Source organism: Phymastichus coffea, unplaced genomic scaffold (assembly GCF_024137745.1).
Source record: "Phymastichus coffea isolate CEN01 unplaced genomic scaffold, Cenicafe_Pcof_1.1 PCOF00012, whole genome shotgun sequence".
Lineage (NCBI taxonomy): Eukaryota > Metazoa > Arthropoda > Insecta > Hymenoptera > Eulophidae > Phymastichus > Phymastichus coffea.
The window spans coordinates 5,395,651-5,416,416 of NW_026706823.1; the positions used below are offsets into that span (position 1 = coordinate 5,395,651).

The window sequence follows — 20,766 nt, forward strand, 5'->3', positions numbered from 1 at the left end:
CATAATTCTGCAACATTTTTGCCCATCCGTATCACTGTCGATTCTACTTGGGATACCTTTAAAAATGTTATACATCAACACTGTAATTCCAGTCTAATTCAAAAAATCACACCCAAGTATGCAATCCGCAGTAATATCTGCAACAAAAACAATCATCTAAACTGAATACTGACCTAAATCAATTCTAGCAAGTGTTTTAAACTTAAGAGTAACATTTTCACCAGTGGGATACTTCAAATTTTTTTTATTGAGAGAGATTTGATGGCAATTTGAAGTAATAAATTTAGAATTCAGAATAATAACGTCTGAACCTGAATCAATTTTCAAAATACGAGGTGTGTTTAAAAAGTACCGGGAATTATCGTTTTTCCAAAAAAATATTTATTTATTCGTTTACATCAATGTGGTCCCCTTCAAAGTAATTCCCCCCAAAATATAATACACTTATGCCAGAGTTTTTTCCAATCTTCGAAGCACTCTTGATATTCACTTTTTGGTATGTCCTTGAGCACTCTCAGCAATTCGGCCTTTATTTCTTCAATCAAGGAAAAACGCCGTCCTTTCATGGGTCTCTTCAACTTTGGGAACAGGAAAAAGTCACACGGAGCCATATCTGGTGAATATGGAGGTTGGGGCACGACTACGGTATTGTTTTTGACCAAAAAATTACGAACAAGCAACGACGAGTGAGCAGGTGCGTTATCGTGATGCAAAAGCCATGAATTGTTTTTCCATAAATCGGGGCGTTTTTTTCGGATTGCTTCACGCAAATGTCGCATAACTTCAAGGTAATACTCCTCATTAACCGTACGACCTTGTGATAAGAACTCACGATGCACCACGCCCCTGTAGTCAAAGAAAACTGTAAGCAAAACCTTCACATTTGATCGAACTTGACGTGCTTTTTGCTTGAATGCTTCCAAGTGGACGATTGTTCTTTGGTTTCGACATCATAACCGTACACCCATGTTTCATGACCAGTTATGACCCTTTCAAGCAAACTTGGATCATCGTTGACGTCGTTTAACAGCTCCTGAGCGATGTTTTTTTGGTCAAAGTTCAGCAGTTTTGGAATGAATTTTGCTACCACCCGTTTCATGCCCAAAACATTTGAAAAAATGTTATGATGAGCCAATTGATATGCCAACTTCATCAGCAACTTCTCTAATTGTGATTCGGCGATCATTCAGAACCATTTTTTCCACTTTTTTCACATTTTCATCGATTGTTGACGTGCTGGATCGACCGGAGCGTCCGTTATCTTCAACGTCTTCGCGGCCATCTTGGAAACGCTTATACCACTCGTAAACACTTGTTTTTTTCATAGCAGACTCACCATAGGCTTTTTGTAACATTTTACACACTTTGTTACACTTTATTTCATTTTTTACGCAAAATTTAATACAAATTCTTTGATCCATTTCTTTTAAAAAACGAAAATCGCCGAGCTCATAAAAACACGTCAAACCTTAGCGACTACCGTAGACAAAGTAAACAGTGAATATAGCTGAAAATTTTATCATACTTCAGGGGCATGTATATCAACACAATAAAAAAAAATTTTGACAATCGGACTCTCCAGACCCGCGAAATTTAAAAATTCCGGGTATTTTTTGAACACACCTCGTACACGATTTTTTATTTATGCTACCCTTAAATTCAAAAGTTTTTTAATTCTGAAGAACCCTACCAACAGACATGCAAACTCTTATAATCCGATTCACCAGTAAAATCAGTAGGAGCCTCTTTATCGGGTGTCAAACTTGCCCCTGAAAATTTGACACGAGCTAGTTTCCCTGTTCAGGACAACGAGAACGCGTGTGTCCTTTTTTATGACAACCTCAACATTCAATATTTTTGAACCATTCTTGATGATCGAAAGATTGGGCCTGTTTGTCAGAACTTTTTCCGTCATCGTCAAACCTCTTTTGTGAAGAATTTTGATTATTATTTGAAGAATCTGTCAAACGTTGAGAAGCCAAATTATTATTTTGTTCTTTAATAACTTTCACTTTCAAGGCTCGTGCAAGAGCTACTAAATTGAAAACGATTACTTTTAAATTGGGCTTATAGGCTCACATATGCAATATAGGCTGTTAACGTTGTTACGAAACTACGAAAATACTTAACTTCAATCAATGATATCTCGATGAGGAAAAAAGCTATCTCAAATTTGAAAAATGAATTTCAGAGGGCAAGAGTACTTCTTTATGATGCTGTCGCCCCTTTTTAGAAAAAAATTTATTCAAGATGCTATGTGACCTCAAAAACCGCAAAAAACAGTGTTTTTTGCACTTTTAGGTTAGGATATTTCGGGAACCTAGGGTGATGGAGCAATTCTGAGATCAGATTCAGATTCAGCGCATCAAATTCCTTTGGGTACAACATGTCCGGTCTCTGGGTCTGAACTTTCATCAAATTATGTCGGCCTGTGTTATTTATTACGTTAAATTTCAGTTTTTAAATTTTAATTAAATATCTTTGATTGGTGTAACCTGATGTAGAATCATGTTTCAAATAATCAGACACATAAGGGAAACACCAGTATTTAGTTTCATTGTTATATTTGTAGTAAACAATTACTGAAAATAAAGTTGCCTGGCTATTGTTCCACTAAAATGTTTCGACAGCATCTTAAACAACGATTGCTTAATCCTATGCAAAATCGATTAATACATGAAATTCACCTTCCGGTAGTTGGTTTTTTAAATTGCTTAAAAATTTGCTTTGCTTCATAGATATGAAGTCATGTAATATCAACTCTTCTAATTTTATGAAAAAAAATGTCTAGAAATTCATCAAACTTATTACGAGCTTGAAGCATAGCACAGCGATCTACTGTAAGCTAAACTTTATAGATGATTTCGTCTATATTATTTTCTTTAAAAATCTTATCAAAAATTTCACGAACGTGATCAGTATTTTTCACGCTTGACAACTGCGTTCGAAACATGACAGAGTAGGATTTCCACAAACCATTCTGTTTTACAACTGCTTATAATTAGATTTATCTTCATTTATTTATTCACTATTTTTGAATAGCTTCTAAATTTACACACTAAATATAGAAAATATTACTATTATCAAATGCATAGATTCTGCAAAAATTTTAATTGTCTAAAGGTTATGTTTGATATTAACCTTCTAGCATAAAATTTACATTTTCATGGTCTAAGCATAACATATACATTGTGTGTTCCACTACTCCCTGCTAATATACAGTGTTTAGGTTACAATAAAGCGAATTTTGAAAAGCTTATCACATCATAGGGGTATATCTATTAGTACAATTATACAGTTCTGAATTATTATACAAAATCAACTTTTTTTGAATACACTTTCTTGTTCCATCCTTTTGAACTACAGATTTGAAATCTTTTTTTTCTATAAATTGCCTAGAATTTTCTTCGCTTTCATAAAATTGAATAACTCTTTCAACTATAGATGCGTCCAATGCTTGTCTATCTGGTTCTTGCTTTCCAAAAGTGATTCTTTAACATTTTGTAAGTGTTTTGCTTCTCCTGCTAGTCGTTTTGATACATTATACTCATTATAAATTTGGTTTACTCAATATCAAGTAGGTAATAATGCAAGAAGTTGAACTTTTCGCAATCTGAAAAAAAGCATAGTAGTAAAGAAAACTACAAAATATTTCTTCACGGTACTTTTAAAAACGTAAAAAATAATTTCAGTAAAATTTTGATTTTTATTAAATTCATTAACTATTTTGAAAATAAATATTCTGCAAACTTAGTTATCAGGTTCTTCTGTAATTGCTTTTTTTTAAATTTCAAGTTAGTTTACTATAATCATGAACAATGTCATCAATTTTAGTTGTAGGACTGACATTAAAGTCAGCTTTAAACTTTTTGACAACAACTTCTTGAATTTCGACTAACTTCAATGCTATGTATAAATCTCTGTCATAACTGTAATAAATAGTTGCAGAGTAAAGATATACGAACGATTATTATAGTAAAAGAAATCGAAATGCATTGAAGTTACAATTTTCATTATCTGGTGATATTCCTAATATACGGGGTCTGTCCGGAAAGTATCAAGCCTACCTTTATATTTTCGTGCTAGCGTTATTCTTTATCATCTTGTGGGTGGTATCCCCACTTGATTGAATAACACGGTTCCATCGATGTTTCCACTTTTCAAAACAGTCCTGGAACTCACTTTTAGGGATAACCTTAAGTACACTCATCGCATTGTTTTCAACCGTTGTTTTGTCATAGAATCGGTGTCCTTTCAGTGGCTTTTTTAGTTTTGGAAACTGCCAAAAGTCACAAGGGGCTATGTCGGGACTGTATAAAGGTTGTTGAAGCAATGCGATATTGTGTTTGCTCAAAAACTGCTGCACAAGATTGGATGAACGCGCTGGCGCATTATCGTGATGGAGAAGCCAGTCACCACTTTCCTAAAAGTGCGGCCGTTTTCTTCTTACTTCATCACGCAAACGTTTCAAAATTTGAACGTAGTATTCTTTATTGATTGTCTGACCTGTTGGTGCATATTCGTGATGTACAACACCTTCACAATCGAAAAAAACAATCAACATTGACTTAACATTGCTCCGACTTTGACGTGCTTTTTTTGGTCTTGGCGATTCAGAATGCTTCCACTATGAAGATTGTTGTTTTGTTTCAGGATCATAACCATAAATCCACGATTCATCACCTGTAATAATTTTTCTAAGCACATTATCATCATTATTGACCATTTCCAGATTGTCTAGAGCGATTTCTAAGCGAATGTTCTTCTGCTCTGCTGTGAGCGATTTCTAAGTGAATGTTCTTCTGCTCTGCTGTGAGCGATTTTGGGATGAATTTCGCACATACGCGTTTCATTCCTAAATTTTCGGTTAAAATTTCTGAAATGATAGTTTTTGGTATCCCAAGGTCTTCTTTTAGTTCTCGCACAGTCATACGACGATCTTGTTCGATTGCAAGTCGCACCCGCTCAATATTATCTGCTGTTTTTGTCGTCGAAGGTCGGCCGGAACGAGAATCACTATCGATAGAAGTGCGAACATCCTTGAACCGTTTATACCACTCTTTTATTCGTGTTTTGCTCATACACTCGCTTCCGAAGGCCTTTTGCATCATTCCAATAGTTTCCGAACTTGTTTTTCCGAGTTGAAAGCAAAATTTGATGCAAATTCGTTGATCTTGTTTTTCAGTCATTTTTGACAATATCAAAATCCGACAAACGCGAAAAAGGCACTGTAAACAAAAACACGCTGCGCATGAACTATACGTCCGGCAGGTGTCAGTAAGTAACCAATAGATTCGTGAGGCATTACTGTTACCGTTTCTGTCCGGTAGAGGTCGCTCGAACACTATGGCGCGAAGATATAAACGTAGGCACGGTGCTTTCCGGACAGACCTCGTAACATCAATTGTGTGCCCATCATTATGGCCTATCAAAGAACAGTAAACTGACTGCTTGATGTTGAAGTTTGGCCCTCATGATTACGTGAATAAGAATTACTTTGTTCATGTTTTGGGGTATAGTTTTTTATCTCTTTACGGCATGTGCTACAAAATAAAGAATTTTCATCGGAAATTCTCGATCTTTGGAAATCTTCTACACATGTACAACGCAAGTCAGATATTTCCTTAGAATCTAAACATATTCTTAAAAAACGTATACTTTAAAGATAAGTAAATAATTGTATTATTCATGAATTTACGTATACAAAGGATACATGCTACTGCATACTCTATAAAAATCAGCTGTTAACGCAGAATATGAATTATACGATAGTTTTGCCAATAGGGGGCACAAGCAATTTAGTGTATGGAAGGCGGTAATGGAAAACTGATTAAAATTACGAGGCATATTATCGGGAATCTTCAATTACAAAACAACGTCATCAAAAGTTATTTATGAAATGCGGGGGCAAAAGCCAATATAATCCCGAAAAATGATGAAAAAATTTTGAATGCTTTAGTTTTCATTAAATATCTCCTTGACAACTTTTTTGAAAGTACCTTGAGTTTTACATGCTTTTCGAAGTAAAAAGACGCGGGGAATCGAATATTCAAATCTATTTTGGAGAAAATATGGAGAACAAGGGGAGAAATCGATTTTTTTAAATTGATTTTTAGACTGATTAGGTATTTTTTTAGGTTCTGAAAATAGTTTTTTTAAAAGCTGAGAATTTTTATTTTAAACTTCAAAGATTGATTGCTACATAACACTTTAGTTTTTAAGTCTCAATAGAGTGGATTCTAGCTTCTTTTAACACATATTGAAACGTTTGATTCTATCTTACGTTAGTAAAGTAAATAGTTCGGACTCTAATTGTTTTATTTGTAATCGCGTTTCCGAGAGTAAGTAAAAAGTTGACACGTGAATGCTCTATAAGTATTGATATTTCAATAATCACCGAATAGCGAACACAGTATTTGCTGTTTCGATGAGCCGTTTAAAATACAATTGAGTATTGTTGCATCTATCGAGGAGAAGCCCGACAGCGCCGCAACGAATATTCAATTTAATTTCTAGGCAATTATTAATTTCAGAGAGGATATAGTCTAAGGCTCCTTTTTTCTTATGAGAGAGAAAGTCTTATGAGTTGAGCACTTAGATTATCGTAAGGAAAAGGAATTAGCAGGCTAACTTCTGAATAATGAAAATCAGTCTCAGGAAATAGCTGAGTCTTTATTTCGATCAATGCTCGCACTGATAGGCAAGGTAGGATTATAAGTCCTCTTGCCGCAGCGACGAGCGAATCTATACTTGCAAAAACGGCTCCTTTCTACACTTGGTAGCCCCTACAACGCTAATTTTGATATTCGCATAAACTTTGTACAGGTTTTGTCGCAAAATGGCTCGATCGAAACTGAAATTTAATGATTTAAAAAATCAAGTATAGAATAACAAATTTTTTAATATAAATTGTATCTCAAGGAAAAATTGCCTTTTAAAATTATAAGCGATATAAGTTAGATATTTATATAACACAGAATTTACAATAAATTTACGGAAAATTTTTACATAAAAAAATCGCTTGTGATAAGTGGAACATTATTCAAAATAAAAACGATTAACTTAACAATCCATTTTTGAATAAATAAATTTCTCTTTTAGCCATTATAAAATCAATAAATGGGTAACAATTCTTATCATTAATTTTATAGATATATACAGTCGAATCACTATCTCGCAAAGCAATTTTAATTGTTCAAATAAATTAATAATTTTTTATTTATTGATAACTCCATCAAAAATTAGTTATCAAAGCGTCAAATTCTTGCTTCTCTGTCTTAATGCGCTACGATCGCTGTTGTATATTCGAATTTGCAATGTACTCATTTGTTGCAAAATTACTAGCGATATTTACTTGTAAATTAAATTAAACTAACAAATACATATTGAATAACTATAATAACTTGAGATTCGAGATTAGCGCATGAAAATTGACTGAAAAATACTTTTGTTGATTAGAGAAAATTTTGCAATTGTCGATTTTGCATTGTAAACAATAATTTTCCCACGCTCGTGACGTCACGCTCCTTATATGGTCTTGTTTTCGCTAAATAACCCTAACACATATGCATGTATATGAGAAGAGCGCCTTCGCTCAAGTACCGCTATTCTTCAGCTTTCTTGTGTACGACGGGTTGCTATTTTGCAGTGGAAGAAAAGGCAAATCAGACTAGACCGTTACAATGTAATTGATGTAAAAAAGGTTTCGAAAACTCAAGGTACAAACGTATCACATAATTAAAAGAATGACCCCCCCCCTCCAAACACACACACACACAGACGGATCATTTTCATACTTTTTGGAAAAATTGTGAGCACTAGATAAATAAATTGTGTATATATATACCAACACACATACATATGCGTGGGTCTGTGTGTGTATGTTTATATACACCCAAAAATCAATTAGTAGAAGTAACAAATATTTTTGAGTCAGTCTGTATATTGCAGAAATTGAAAAGATATATACCAAATAATCCATTCTTTGGTAGTTTATCAAGTTTACATGCGAAAAAACCAAACTATTATATGTTTTCATAAAATACATATTTCATATAATATTTATATGCATTTATATATTTAGCAAGTCCGATATGAAATCTTTATCTTGGGTGACGTTCTACACGATCGGTGGAGGCAAGGTAGGTTTCTCTGAAGAGGTTAACATATCTGTTAACGAAATGTTAAAAGTTGTTTTCTTTCTCTATTGCCTCTACTGATCCACCATAACATCAACTAATTGCAAGATAATACTATGACAGGCAATAACAGTCATTAAAAAATGAAATCTTAATGTTTTGATACTTACTCCGAATGCAGAGAATCGTTTGGCTCGTCTTGGAGGATCCGGGCCGAGAAACACTTCAGATTTAGGTCGAACAGGCCGTCGAAGTCGTAATATTACTTTTGCTTCTTCTCTAATGTCTTCATCTAGTAATTTTGAGTCACTAGAAACTGATAATTGTCTGTGTACTCTTTCATGATCTCCAACTCTTGTCCAATCTAGAAGAAAGTAATTTATGTATAATACTGCGTAAATAAAATTCAGTAATTTAAGTAACTACGTACGAACCATAACATCTCTGTTTATCAGTTGGTAAATTACCATTTTGTTCTATGCGATCTAAAAATTCTTCAGAATAACCATTGAATGGTAAATGTTGATTATTAAGAGTATCATCGGCTTCTTCTTTTGAAATAGCTAAAAATGATTAAATTTGTATTATACATATATTACAATAATATGAAATAATTTTACCTCAATTATGACTTAATAACTAACTGTGACTGCACTGAAAATATTCTCTTTGTTTATTATTTTATGAATTACAGAGGCCTACAAAATATTAAATTTGATCTCTATCGAAAAAACCATAATATTCATACATATTTTCCTCTGAATTCTAATCTAACGTCTATTTAACCCTAGCACTTTAGGTTCAAGGGCATTTGGAGGTCATTTCTAAGAAAAGTAATAACTGATTCAATATATTAATTCTGTACAGTTTGGGTCTCGTAGCACTCGAATCCGATTTCTGTGACATTCTGACAAGATCAAGGATATTTGAAGGACAAATTGCGGAAAAAATACTTAAATAAAATAAGAAAGTATACATTTATATTTTCAGGGCTACTAAAACTGATTACAATATTAATTTGGCCTATTGAGATTGAGATCAGAACTCAAAGCAGCTGCATGTGGTAACGGCAAACAAGGACATTTTTTCTGTTTTCTGTTTTACGGCAATGTCTTTGAAGGAATGATGCCGTAATGATCGACAACCACAAAGTATAATATAGCATTTCGGATGTATAGTATCGGTGGTTTGTCAGAATGAGTAAGCGAGCCTGATACCTGATGAAAAACGTAGTTTCGGTAGGGTATTATCTTACAAGAATGGACTCTAGATCTTATAGGTATGAAGGAAAATAGAATTCCTGACCGTTATGTTTGTAAGAAATACCATCTAAAGAATAGTAAACTTCAGAAATTCACTGATAATTTTAAATTAGTGTGTGATCAATATTTCGATACTGTTATTTTTCTATCACAAAAACTGAAGTTTTCAACTCATCAAATATCTACAAAAATGTGTATCCCAATGTCTCTATTCATGAATCATTCAGGAAATATTTCTCGACAAATAATAATCTTGTATATTGCCATGATGTTAAGGGATTGATGGACGAATTGAAGAACGACGTGTACGAAGCTGATGAATGGAAGGTATTCATAGATTCTTTTAAGCGAAGTCTAAAGGACGTTTTATCACATGTCATAAATAAATATTTTTTAATCCTCAGAAACACATTCCGTAACCATAAATAAAGAATAATAAATACAAAAATATTGAAATGATACTAAATAATATAGAGTACGAGAAATATAACAAGCTAATATGTGATGATTTCAAGAGCTCTACCATAATTCTAGGTTAATAATAAGGCTTTACAAAACTTCCATTTTCACCATAATTTCATATCAATAATACGTCTTCCATGTTTCCTATAGTTGTGGTATAGCAGAAATCATAAGAACTATTACGTAAGAGCTTATTGGCCTGCTAGACAAACATTTGACCCCAGTAAGAATAACATTATTAACAAAACCGTCAGTAGACCAATCAAAGATTGTTCTTTCTCCCCTCTATATTAATTTTTGTTTAATAAAACATTTTGCTAAACCATTGAATGAAGAAGATGCTAATTATTTGTACTTGGGAACGAAATTTCCCGAAATATCCAAGGCTGAATTAAAAGGTGTATTTTACGGGTTCTGAATTTATATATTATTAAAATAGGAAATATTTGTTCATACGATGAATAATACAGAAAAAGCAACCTGGGTGATGTTAAAGGATACAGAGAAACGTGTTCTATAAAATCGCAAGAGCAAGAATTAGAAGAAATCAATTGACTATTGACTGGATAATTATAAAAAATTAGGTTACTTGATGAATTGAAAGCTATACTTTCTCCAATCATAATTAGACTATTTTTCACGAAATATTGGAGATAATAGTGAAGAACAAGGGAAACGCTTACTTCGAGATGTAAAAGAAATGAAGGGATTTTACCAAGGTAAGTAGGGTATAAATATAATGATGAATTATTGTTGGATCTTGAAAAGAGAACATTGTGAATAGAAAGAAGCGAAGATGAAACCAAAGATCATTTGAAGTAATAAAATTTAGAAAATCATGAGTTTCATAATAACTGATACTATGACTATAATGTTTTTAGTTCTTGGAGAATATGATAGAATAACTTTCTGGTTAAATTAATTCCCAATCACAAAACTAAAACTCTTACAAATATTATATTTTTTTAAGATTTGACATTCAAATACCCTTGACGTTCTCTTTATAACGTCAAACGAATCTCGAATTCAGATGCAGCGATCTCCAAAATATAGTCATTTATTATTTTAGTTTAATAAGGTAATATGTTCATATTTTGCTATTTGTATTGAGCCAAGATTTTGGGCTTTGCCAAAAATTCACCGTTGTACCCCCCCTTTCCCCACGAATTGGGTATTGCTGTTTGCGAAGAGACAATGAGCGTGGACCCTCAAGGTGAGATGAGAGGGTAGAAGAAAAAGGAAAAGTGGGCATTTTGACTAGATCTTTAGACAGGGAAAGATACCCAGAGAAGAATTGAGAGTGTGAGATGCGAGCCCGATATGGAGGAAAGAGAAGGTTGAGTACAGGCAGGTTCGATAACGTGGAGACCCAGCAAGCAGAGAACTACTCTGTCGAGGCCTAGGAGGAAGTGTTTGAAAATTAATTTTTTACAGAATATACATTTTGGTATTTGACAATGTAGGGTTCAACTTACGGATTCAGCAACCCCATGAAACATACAGATTTGACATTTTATATTGGTTACTACTCTTTTCCTGGAACTAACCTTCAAATGCCCTTAAATCTGATGTTCTAGGGTTAAATGGATGCCAATTAGGCGGATGAAGTACCTTGGAATGATATAGTTTAATCGCTGAATATTACATTGCATTTTTTCTGTGGATCAGTATTATCAATAAAATGAAAAAATTTTATCAATAAGAAAATGAAGTAAATACAACTTGATAATTATACTCCTCATAATGGTGCGATGGATACTTTTGTAAAATTGAAGAAATTATCCGATCTTATAAGAACGTAAATTCACGTTGGTACGAATATGCAACAAAGTATTGAAATGAATCGATGTACTTTATCCCGACATAAATAATTTTTTTTTATGCAAGCAATCTGAACCCTTGATCAAGTTATTGTGCTAAAAGATACACAAAACTGTACAAATTGACGAACTTATTGCTAAATAAAAAAATCATGACATTAGATAACTATATTACAGTACTTTAAGCATTCAGGTTTCTTTATAAACTTTAATCTGTGTTTATCATAGAGGACATTACCACAACATAGTCCAATTTTGTTGAGAGGCTTTTAAATTGTAATTAGTGAACCTACAGTGATTAATTATCGTGACAACTTTTAATAGTAATTTAAGATTCGAGAACCACTCCTTGATTAAATTATAATGAAAATTATTAAAATATAGTTTACCCTTGAATATATCTTTACAAATAAGGTGTCGAGTGGTAATAAGAGAGTTTTTTTTAAGACGTATTTTAAGAACGGATTTTTAACATCACTTTCTTCAGATAATTCAGCTGCATACTTCAGTAAATTAACAATTTTTTTATTTTCTTAAATTCTCAAGAGTGTTGGTATCCAAATGAGTTGAAATTTATTGTTGTTGAAGCTTTTTCTTTGAAATTCATATATATTTTTTTAAATTTCAAATACAAAGGGATTAAGTTTTATACTAAGATTTACACTTTGAAGAGATAGTAGTACACTCATAATATGTAAAGATACCTTTTTTTAGTAATTAGTAGTAATTCAAGGTGATTTCAATCGCATTATTAATAACAATACATTCTACAATAAAAATAGAAGCTTCATTGTCGAGACTTTTGCTCATCGTAATAATAAAACGGTCGTAAATAACTGTAAAGCCCATTGATATATCGCTGTCTAACTTGCCGCCATCTGGGAAAATGGAATAGGCTTTATTAATATTTAGACGTTGGTTGATAGTAGTGTTGAGATCCGAATTTTCGAAGCTTAGTTCTAAAGTCGATATCGATATAAATATGGTTGAATAAAATCTCAAGGATATAAAGATATAAGTTCTATTGTCTATTTGTGTATGTAATAAAATTATTGAAATTCGAATTCTTAATATATTTGACAAGTAAACGTCCACTATTTTTTAATTTGCCTTGATTATGATGAGTTTTTTGTTGAAAATGTGGCACACATTATGGTATGCTAATAATTTTGAGTTAGAAATAACTTTATCGATATACTTGTTAAATAGAAAAATAGTTAGTTATTCGATAATCGTAAGCTTGAATTCGGACAAAAATATGTTTGTAGAGGTACTATAGCGATAACCATGACCACATCCTATAGCTGCGTACTGATTTTTTTCAAATTAATCGGAATGCGTTAGGCTATTACGATAGTACATAATACAGCCTTTATTTATAACACAGGACTACAAAATGAACAAACAAAAGTCTCCTAGTTAAATGCTGTACATTTTTTAATGCACTGATACTGAACCGGAAGTCTCTGTATCCAAAATACGTCGAGACCAGGTCATTTGAAGGTCAAATATATTTATTATAAGGGAATCTAAAATTTGACTAGGGATACATTGAAAATATTACATTCAAATACATATTTTTCGCTATATCTGACATGACTTTTGAAGATCATCTGGAGGTCAAACAAAAGACAGATAAACCAAATTTCCTTTAAACTCGCATAAACCAGCGTTTGAGAAGTTATATGTGCTTCAATCTTATATTTTAATGTATTTTTGTGTCCAATTAGTGTCAAGGTTATTTTAAAGTCACGTTATTTTATTAATAGATTTGTTATAGAACATTTTCGAAAATATGACAATATTGCTTCATGGGACTAGGCTACTATACTAATATGTTTTTGCTAAATCTGAATCCGAGATCTTCTTGAACCCATGGTATCATCAATGTCAAGTTAAGATGCAATCAGGAGAAAAATGTCTAACCAATCAAAAATTTGTTTATTACATTTTTTTATAAAATGTTAACCAAAGAAATAAGATAGCAAATCCCAATGCTCCAAATAAGACTACTCCATTATTTATAACAACGTTTCGCTGGTTTGTGTTCCAGTCTTATCAGGTCCAACGCAATCTGAATAATTTTCACAACATTAAAAATAACATTAACGGTTGCTATACGTTGCTATCAAGGGATGAGCATGATGTAAATTCTACTGTTGAAATGGACGAATGAAGACACATGACTCCCAAAAGAACTTTCCGATCTTTCAGCAGCTAGGTAAAGAGAAAAATTGGCTGGCTCCTTGCATAACATGTCATCGAAATCAAGATTAATAATTTAGAAAATTCTTCTCAAAAGAATTCGATTTAGTTTACAGTAATATCATTGAAGGATTAACCCATTAACGCTCACAGGACGGTTTTTCGAGACCTGAGTTTATACTATTCTCATGTCATGAATTCTCGTGGAAAAAATTCAGGAACCATTGTTTCTTATGTTTTCGAGTGTCCTCTTTCCAATGATGCTGGTTAAAATTGTCGCTGAAAAACTTTTACGGTCCAAAAATCAAAAATAAATAAAAAAAACATGATTTTCTGATTTCATTTTTTTTTTTAAATCGACTTTTCGTTCCCTAAACATGCTTTTTAATGCCTAAAACCCTTATAGATCGCGGCGTCGAGGTTTTAACTACAAGTTAGTATGGTTCTCCGGATATGAAAATTTTTCTATAAACAAAATGGCGGGCAAAGTGAAAATTTTTTATGTAAAACTTTACAAATTTTTTTCTCGAATACTATAGATTTTCATGAAAATTTTCAAAGAACACAAATGTCTTTGAATTAGTTATAAAATACTCTCAAATTTTTTCAGAATCAGCCGAGAAAATTTTGGGATTTCGGAAAGGTCTCTGAATTGAAAATTCAAAGATTATGTCGGAAAATTCTGAAAAAATTTGAGACTGTTCTTTGTTTGTTTTTAAGACATTTCTATTCTCAGAAAAACTTTCGTAAAGTGCATGGTTTTTGAGAAAAAATTTCAAGTTTCAAACCGCAAGGAACCTTGATGTATTCTTGTATTTAAATGATGCCAGTTAATGATTTCACGTATTGTATATCAATAGCTTTTGGAAATACTCCCGAATAATAAAATTATTGAATTTGTCAATCACCTTTGTGTTTTGTGTTACACAATTTTTGTGCAACATACAAATTACTGTCTTATTTGTTAACCGTATGTAAAGGACCATCCCAGCGGACTTGCGCTCTCAATGCTTGCAAATACCGGTATATAGTGTATCGTATATTTTCTTGATTTTCAAAAAATTTGAATACCTAAGAAATATGTCTAGAAAAAAGAAAAGTGATCCTATTTGTGAGCCTGATCCTACGAAAAAACGCGCTATTGAATCAACGATAGTAACGCGTACGAAGAAAAAAAGAATAGAAGCCATAGAAAAGGACGATGTTGATGCTGTTTACATTCCGAATCCTGATGATTCTGAAGACTCGGATTTTCTCGACTCTGATGGATGTGATGAGTTTGAAGATGATAACTTTTCTGAGGCTAGTAACAGTGATTCGGAAGTTGACGGTTTTATACATTATGAATCTTACGAAACAGTATTGAGTAATTATTCTACAACACAGATAAAGTTGGAGAATAATTATCAGTATAGATGGGAACCGGAGGAACACCCTTTCAACGAAACTTTGTCCAATGAAATACTGCTCTCTGAAAAAGATAAAACTAAATTGTCATCTTACTCGTTTATTTAACTGTTCGAGCTATTTTTTTCATTAGAATTTAAAAAATACATTATATCTTCTACTCTTGCTAACGGTTATAACCTTACTGAGGATAAATTGAACATATTCGTTGGCATAATTATACACACCATTTACAATAGAAGGCTAGCTCAAAGAGACTATTGGTCTACTGATCCTATGTATAAAATCAGAAGTGGTAAAATCAGCAATGTCGAGACATGAATTTCAAAAAATAAAATCGTCTATAAAATACTCAATGCCTGAAGATCAGGACGATAATGACAAAGTGTGGCGAGTAAAAAAGATGCTAAATATTTCTAGAAAAAACATCAGACAATTTAGATTTTTTTCGACAGCTCTTTTCATCGATGAAATGATGGTGAAATATTTTGGAAGGAATTCCCTGAAGTAGTTTATAAAATCTAAGCCTATTAGATTTGGGATAAAGATGTGGGCTTTATGCTGTGCAGATGGCTACTTATTTGATTGCGATATATACTGCGGAAAGAAATTGAATGCATCCGATTTCTCGCCGAACTGTGCTCAGGGGAGTAGGGTCGTTCTTGGAATGCTACAACAATTACTTATCAGTACTCCACCTAGAAAGATACCTCTTTACCATATTTATTTTGATAACCTCTTCACAAGTCCAGATTTACTAGTTCATATGAAAAAAATTGGTCTTACAGTAACTGGAACAGTTAGAAGTGACAGAGTAGCAGAAAAAAATGATATAGATAAGAAAGCTCCTAAAGGTACTTATGTTATGAAACATGAAAAAGGCAGTAAAATGAATTTCATAACAGTTGTTGATTCAAAGTCTGTATCAATTCTTTCTACAGCTGTGGGTGTCACTCCACAATCAACTGTTAAACGTTACGATAAAATTGAGAAGAAAAAAACCGATTTACAATATCTAAATGCTTTCACTTATAATAAATTTATGGAGAGCGTAGATATACATGATCAGCATTGTAACAGACTCCTTCCGATAATAAGATCAAAAAAGTGGACATGCGTTATTTTCCAACGCTTGATACAATCATGCATAACTGATGCTACTGTTTTGTACAACATGTGCAACAAAAATAGTCGAAAAGTTGGTACAAAAGAATTTGCTCTCGAGATTAGTCGACAATATTTATCAAAGAAAAAGAAGTACCATTCACTAAAAACTTGTGAAACAAAGAAAAATTGTAATGAAGGAAAATGCGTAGTTAGAAGTAACAAGATTTGTAAGGACTGCAATTTATGTTTCTGTGTCCAATGTTTCAATAAAACTCATTTGTCATAATGGCTGATGATAAAAAAATTACATAAAAAATTTAAAAAAATAAAAAAAAATTACAAAATTAAACAAAAAAACAAAAAAAAAACGCGATTCTCGGTACGTCTACCTCCTCGTGGTGAGAATTGGGCAACATTTAGATAATATAAATGGCTGAAGGCGTTTTCATTTTTGGTAAACAAAATATTTGTTTCGCAAACTTTAACATTTTTTTTCTCGAAAAGTATACTCTTTAGGAACATTTTTCTAAGAATAGAAATGTCTTAAAAACAAACAAAGAACGCTCTCAAATTCTTTCAGAATTTTCCGACATAATTTTTGAATTTTCAATTCAAAGACTTTTTCTGAAATCCCAAAATTTTCTCGGATGATTTTGAAAAAATTTGAGAGTATTTTATAACTAATTCTAAGGCATTTTTGTTTTTTAAAAATTGTTATGAAAATCTATAGTATTCGAGAATAAAATTTGTAAAGTTTTAGATAAAAAATTTTCACTTCGGCCGCCATTTTGTTTATACGAAAAATTTTCATATCCGGAGAACCATACTAACTTGTAGTTAAAATCTCCAGGCCGCGATCTATAGAGGTTTTAGGCATTAAAAAAATGCTTAGGGAACGAAAAGTCGATTTAAAAAAAAATGAAATCAGAAAATCATGTTTTTTTTATTTATTTTTGATTTTTGGACTGTAAAAGATTTTCAGCGACTATTTTAACCAGCATCATTGGAAAGAGGACACTCGAAAACATAAGAAGCAATGGTTCCTGAATTTTTTTCAAGAGAATTCATGACATGAGAATAGTTCAAACTCAGGTCTCGAAAAACTGTCCTGTGAGCGTTAATGGGTTAATCAATGAATTTGGAAATGTTAAGTATGAAGTTATTGACTGGCGTCTATTTAGAGATTTTTCTATAAGAAGCTTAAAATCAGTTTAGCTTCGCAATGATAATACATAATGTTTCTATATCTATTGGCCATTTTGTTATCTTGAAAGAGGAATATCATAATTTTCATTTGCTACTGCAGAAATTGAATTATGATACTCATAGGTAACAATTGGTTGGAGATTTGAAAATAACAAATATTTTATTATCCTTTCATCATAATAATCCTTTATACAATTATAGACAAGTGACTCTACAAGACCATAAAAACTAGATAACTAACAACATGACTTCTATCGCCTATTTTAAAGAAACAATTAAAAATTTGTAGAAAGCTTATAATCATTCGGACGATTTAGATATAGACGATTGTATTAGATGGAAAAATCTAACAATTAATGCTATAATTTCAATTAATAAATTTATGAAATGATATGATTTAAGTAGAGCAAGTCGACAAAGATGTCAAACTTGTGCTTGTCATTTGAATTCTATTGAAGTCAATTTAAGTAAAACTATAAAAGTTGGTGGAAGTATACATCCATTAACAGCTATTCAGGATGAAAATCCAGGAGATGGAGTTGTTTGGAGGCCAATTCATTCAGTATTTGAAAATCGAATAAGTACAGTCTGTATAGTTAATCAACATCATTTAGATATAAAAACATTTCTAGTTGCCGCAAATTAACTTTTACAAATTAAAATACCTCAATTTCTTGCTATCCATAATAACTTAAAAATAAATACAGAAATGGCATCACAATTTATCATAAAGAAAAATCAAGAAGAAGATATTCAAATCAAGTATTTCAATACAGAAAATGTTTGCATTTATAAGACTACTGATCTTGATAGATGGTTTCAGAATAACGTTAAAGATATTATACTTAAACAAATCAAAGAATTTCAAGAAAGAGACTGAGGCTGGTCGTTAAAAACTATTGTTGGTCTCACTATTAATATAAATAAGTACAATCCATTTAAAAGATGTTCATATATACCATTACCGTCAAGCATAGATAATAAAAGAGCCTGTGTTAATGTTAAAAATGAAGACAATGAATGTTTTAAATGGGCTATACCGCATCACACAAACTCTTAATCTAATAAATACAACGATGTTCTTAACACCTATTACAAAAGAGAACCAGTTAACTAACTAATCGCGCTTACTAATCCATACAAAACACAATGCGAGTCGCTCGGCGAGGGATTGCCTGGACGATTTCTTTTTCAGCGATTTATTACCCGATCGTAATTAGGGCAGGTAGCCGGCGTATGCACGCCTTGCTACCCACCTAATATTAAAAATTACGCACAGTGCCGTCGTTGCATAGAGAGAGAGAGAAAGAGAGAGAGATTAATTTGCAAACTTGACCTCTGATGCAGGAGCGGGAGTCCTGGCTGCGCCCTGTGCACGGTGTTGCAGGTCATCGCTGGGCAACTCCTGCCGGCTTCCCAGGTAGCGTCCCGGGTAGATGCAGGATCAAGTCGTTTTCTCCTCTCGGTTTCTTCTCGGCCCTTTGTCCTCGGCTGAACTTCTGACTTTTTCACCGCTGGCCGTCCACCGTCTTACTCCGATCAACTCGGAAAACCTTCTGACTCTGCCTTCGACTTACTACCGTCTGTGTCGCTCGTTTTTCCTCGCCATCTACAGCTTCTTCGTCGATCTTTTCTGTCCCCACTTGACCTACTTATTAGGCGGCGCGCGACCAATGCGCTAACTGGTTCGAAACGCGCGCCTGCCTAATCTTGCTTAGGGCACGCACGCCCCGACTATTTCTCTCTCTCTCTCTAACATCTCTATACTCTCTGTCGCCAGCGTAGCAGCTTCTGGCCTGCTCGGCAATTTCCGTCAGCTGAAACAGAGACCATGTATTAGACGCATTCTTAAATGCGCCTAACGCTGGTCACCGTGCCTTGTCGAGAGAGAGGGGAATTTGGGAAAACGCAACGCTTGCTCTCGTCACATTTTCAAATATAAAAATACCACATTAATTACTTTGTCGCATATTATTTTATATTAGAAACCCTGGAATAATCGGTGATTTTGGGCGTATGCGTGTATGAATTTTGAAGGTATCATTCATAAAAAAAAATCATTTTTTTTCTTTTGCGTATTAATTAAATAATGATATTTTTTACAAAATAACCATTTTTCTGGATAAATACTTGTAAAGTACTTATTCTGAAATTCGCGCGTAGAGTAAACGCTACTCACTTGTTTACTCTGCGTTTTTCATTTTGCAAGTTACAACTTGCATTTGTTTCGTTCGGGCAAGGCATTCTGCGTTCGACTCCGTCAATATAAACTTAACTAGTGACAACTAAGGTTTGATTGGAATAGATTGTCATGGCATTCAGAAATAGTAATAAATGTACTGTTTGATATTAATTTGTGTGTGATTTGTCAAAAATATGTTAATATCAAAACCACTACTACTGAAGCTGGTTGTACACGTATACGAAAGGCTGCTACTGTACGCCAAGATGACGTTTCTCTACGACTTCAGGTTTGGGGCAGCGAAGGTATGTTTATATTATTTGCTGTTTGATAAATTGATCTGAACATTGTGATTCGATATAATACAAGAACCGCTAATTTCCATAGAACGTAGATCGATATAGGCTTATAAATTTTTAGCTGGTTTTCAATATCACTCGCAAACTTGCTGTAAAACTTGCTGTAAAACGGATCAAAGAGCATTGAGCAGAATAAAAAATAAGAGAACCGCTGATGAAATTATCTGTAACAATAAACATAATAATAGCGAAAATGATGAGGAAATCGTATACAACAAAAATGCAGTTGGCACGGATAAAAAAGAATAAACCTACAAACGCAAATGATTTGTGTACTATTTGTGGTTGTACGAGGGTGGCCCGATAAGTACTTAGCCTACAAAAGAAAAACGAAAATTTTGGAAAAGTGGTATTTTATTTTTCAACATAGTCTCCTTTTAGTTCGATACACTTGGCCCAGCGATGCTCCAACTTCTTTAACCCGTCTGAAAAATACGTTTCCTCGAGGTCTGAAAAGTAGCCTTCATCTAGTTGAAAGAAATCCAAACAGAGTAATTAAGTATAAGCCCTATGAGAATGAACTGATTTTGATGGTATAAGCTTCCCTGTAAAAATAAAAAGTATAGCTAAATTTGAAAACTTGAATAACATAAGTGTAAATTTATATATACTTAAAAA

General features: G+C 32.9%; 1 protein-coding gene across 3 annotated transcripts in view; it reads right to left on the reverse strand.

Moving 5' to 3' along the window:
* Positions 1–20,766, reverse strand: part of LOC131672697 (cyclin-dependent kinase 14) — a 571,347-nt gene that overhangs the window by 240,626 nt on the left and 309,955 nt on the right. For all 3 annotated transcript variants that reach the window (XM_058950093.1, XM_058950100.1, XM_058950109.1), the window contains 2 exons: positions 8,573–8,701; positions 8,309–8,502 (listed from right to left, as the gene is read on the reverse strand). In XM_058950093.1, coding sequence (XP_058806076.1) covers positions 8,309–8,502; positions 8,573–8,701 — 323 coding nt within the window. The remainder of the gene's footprint in view (positions 1–8,308; positions 8,503–8,572; positions 8,702–20,766) is intronic.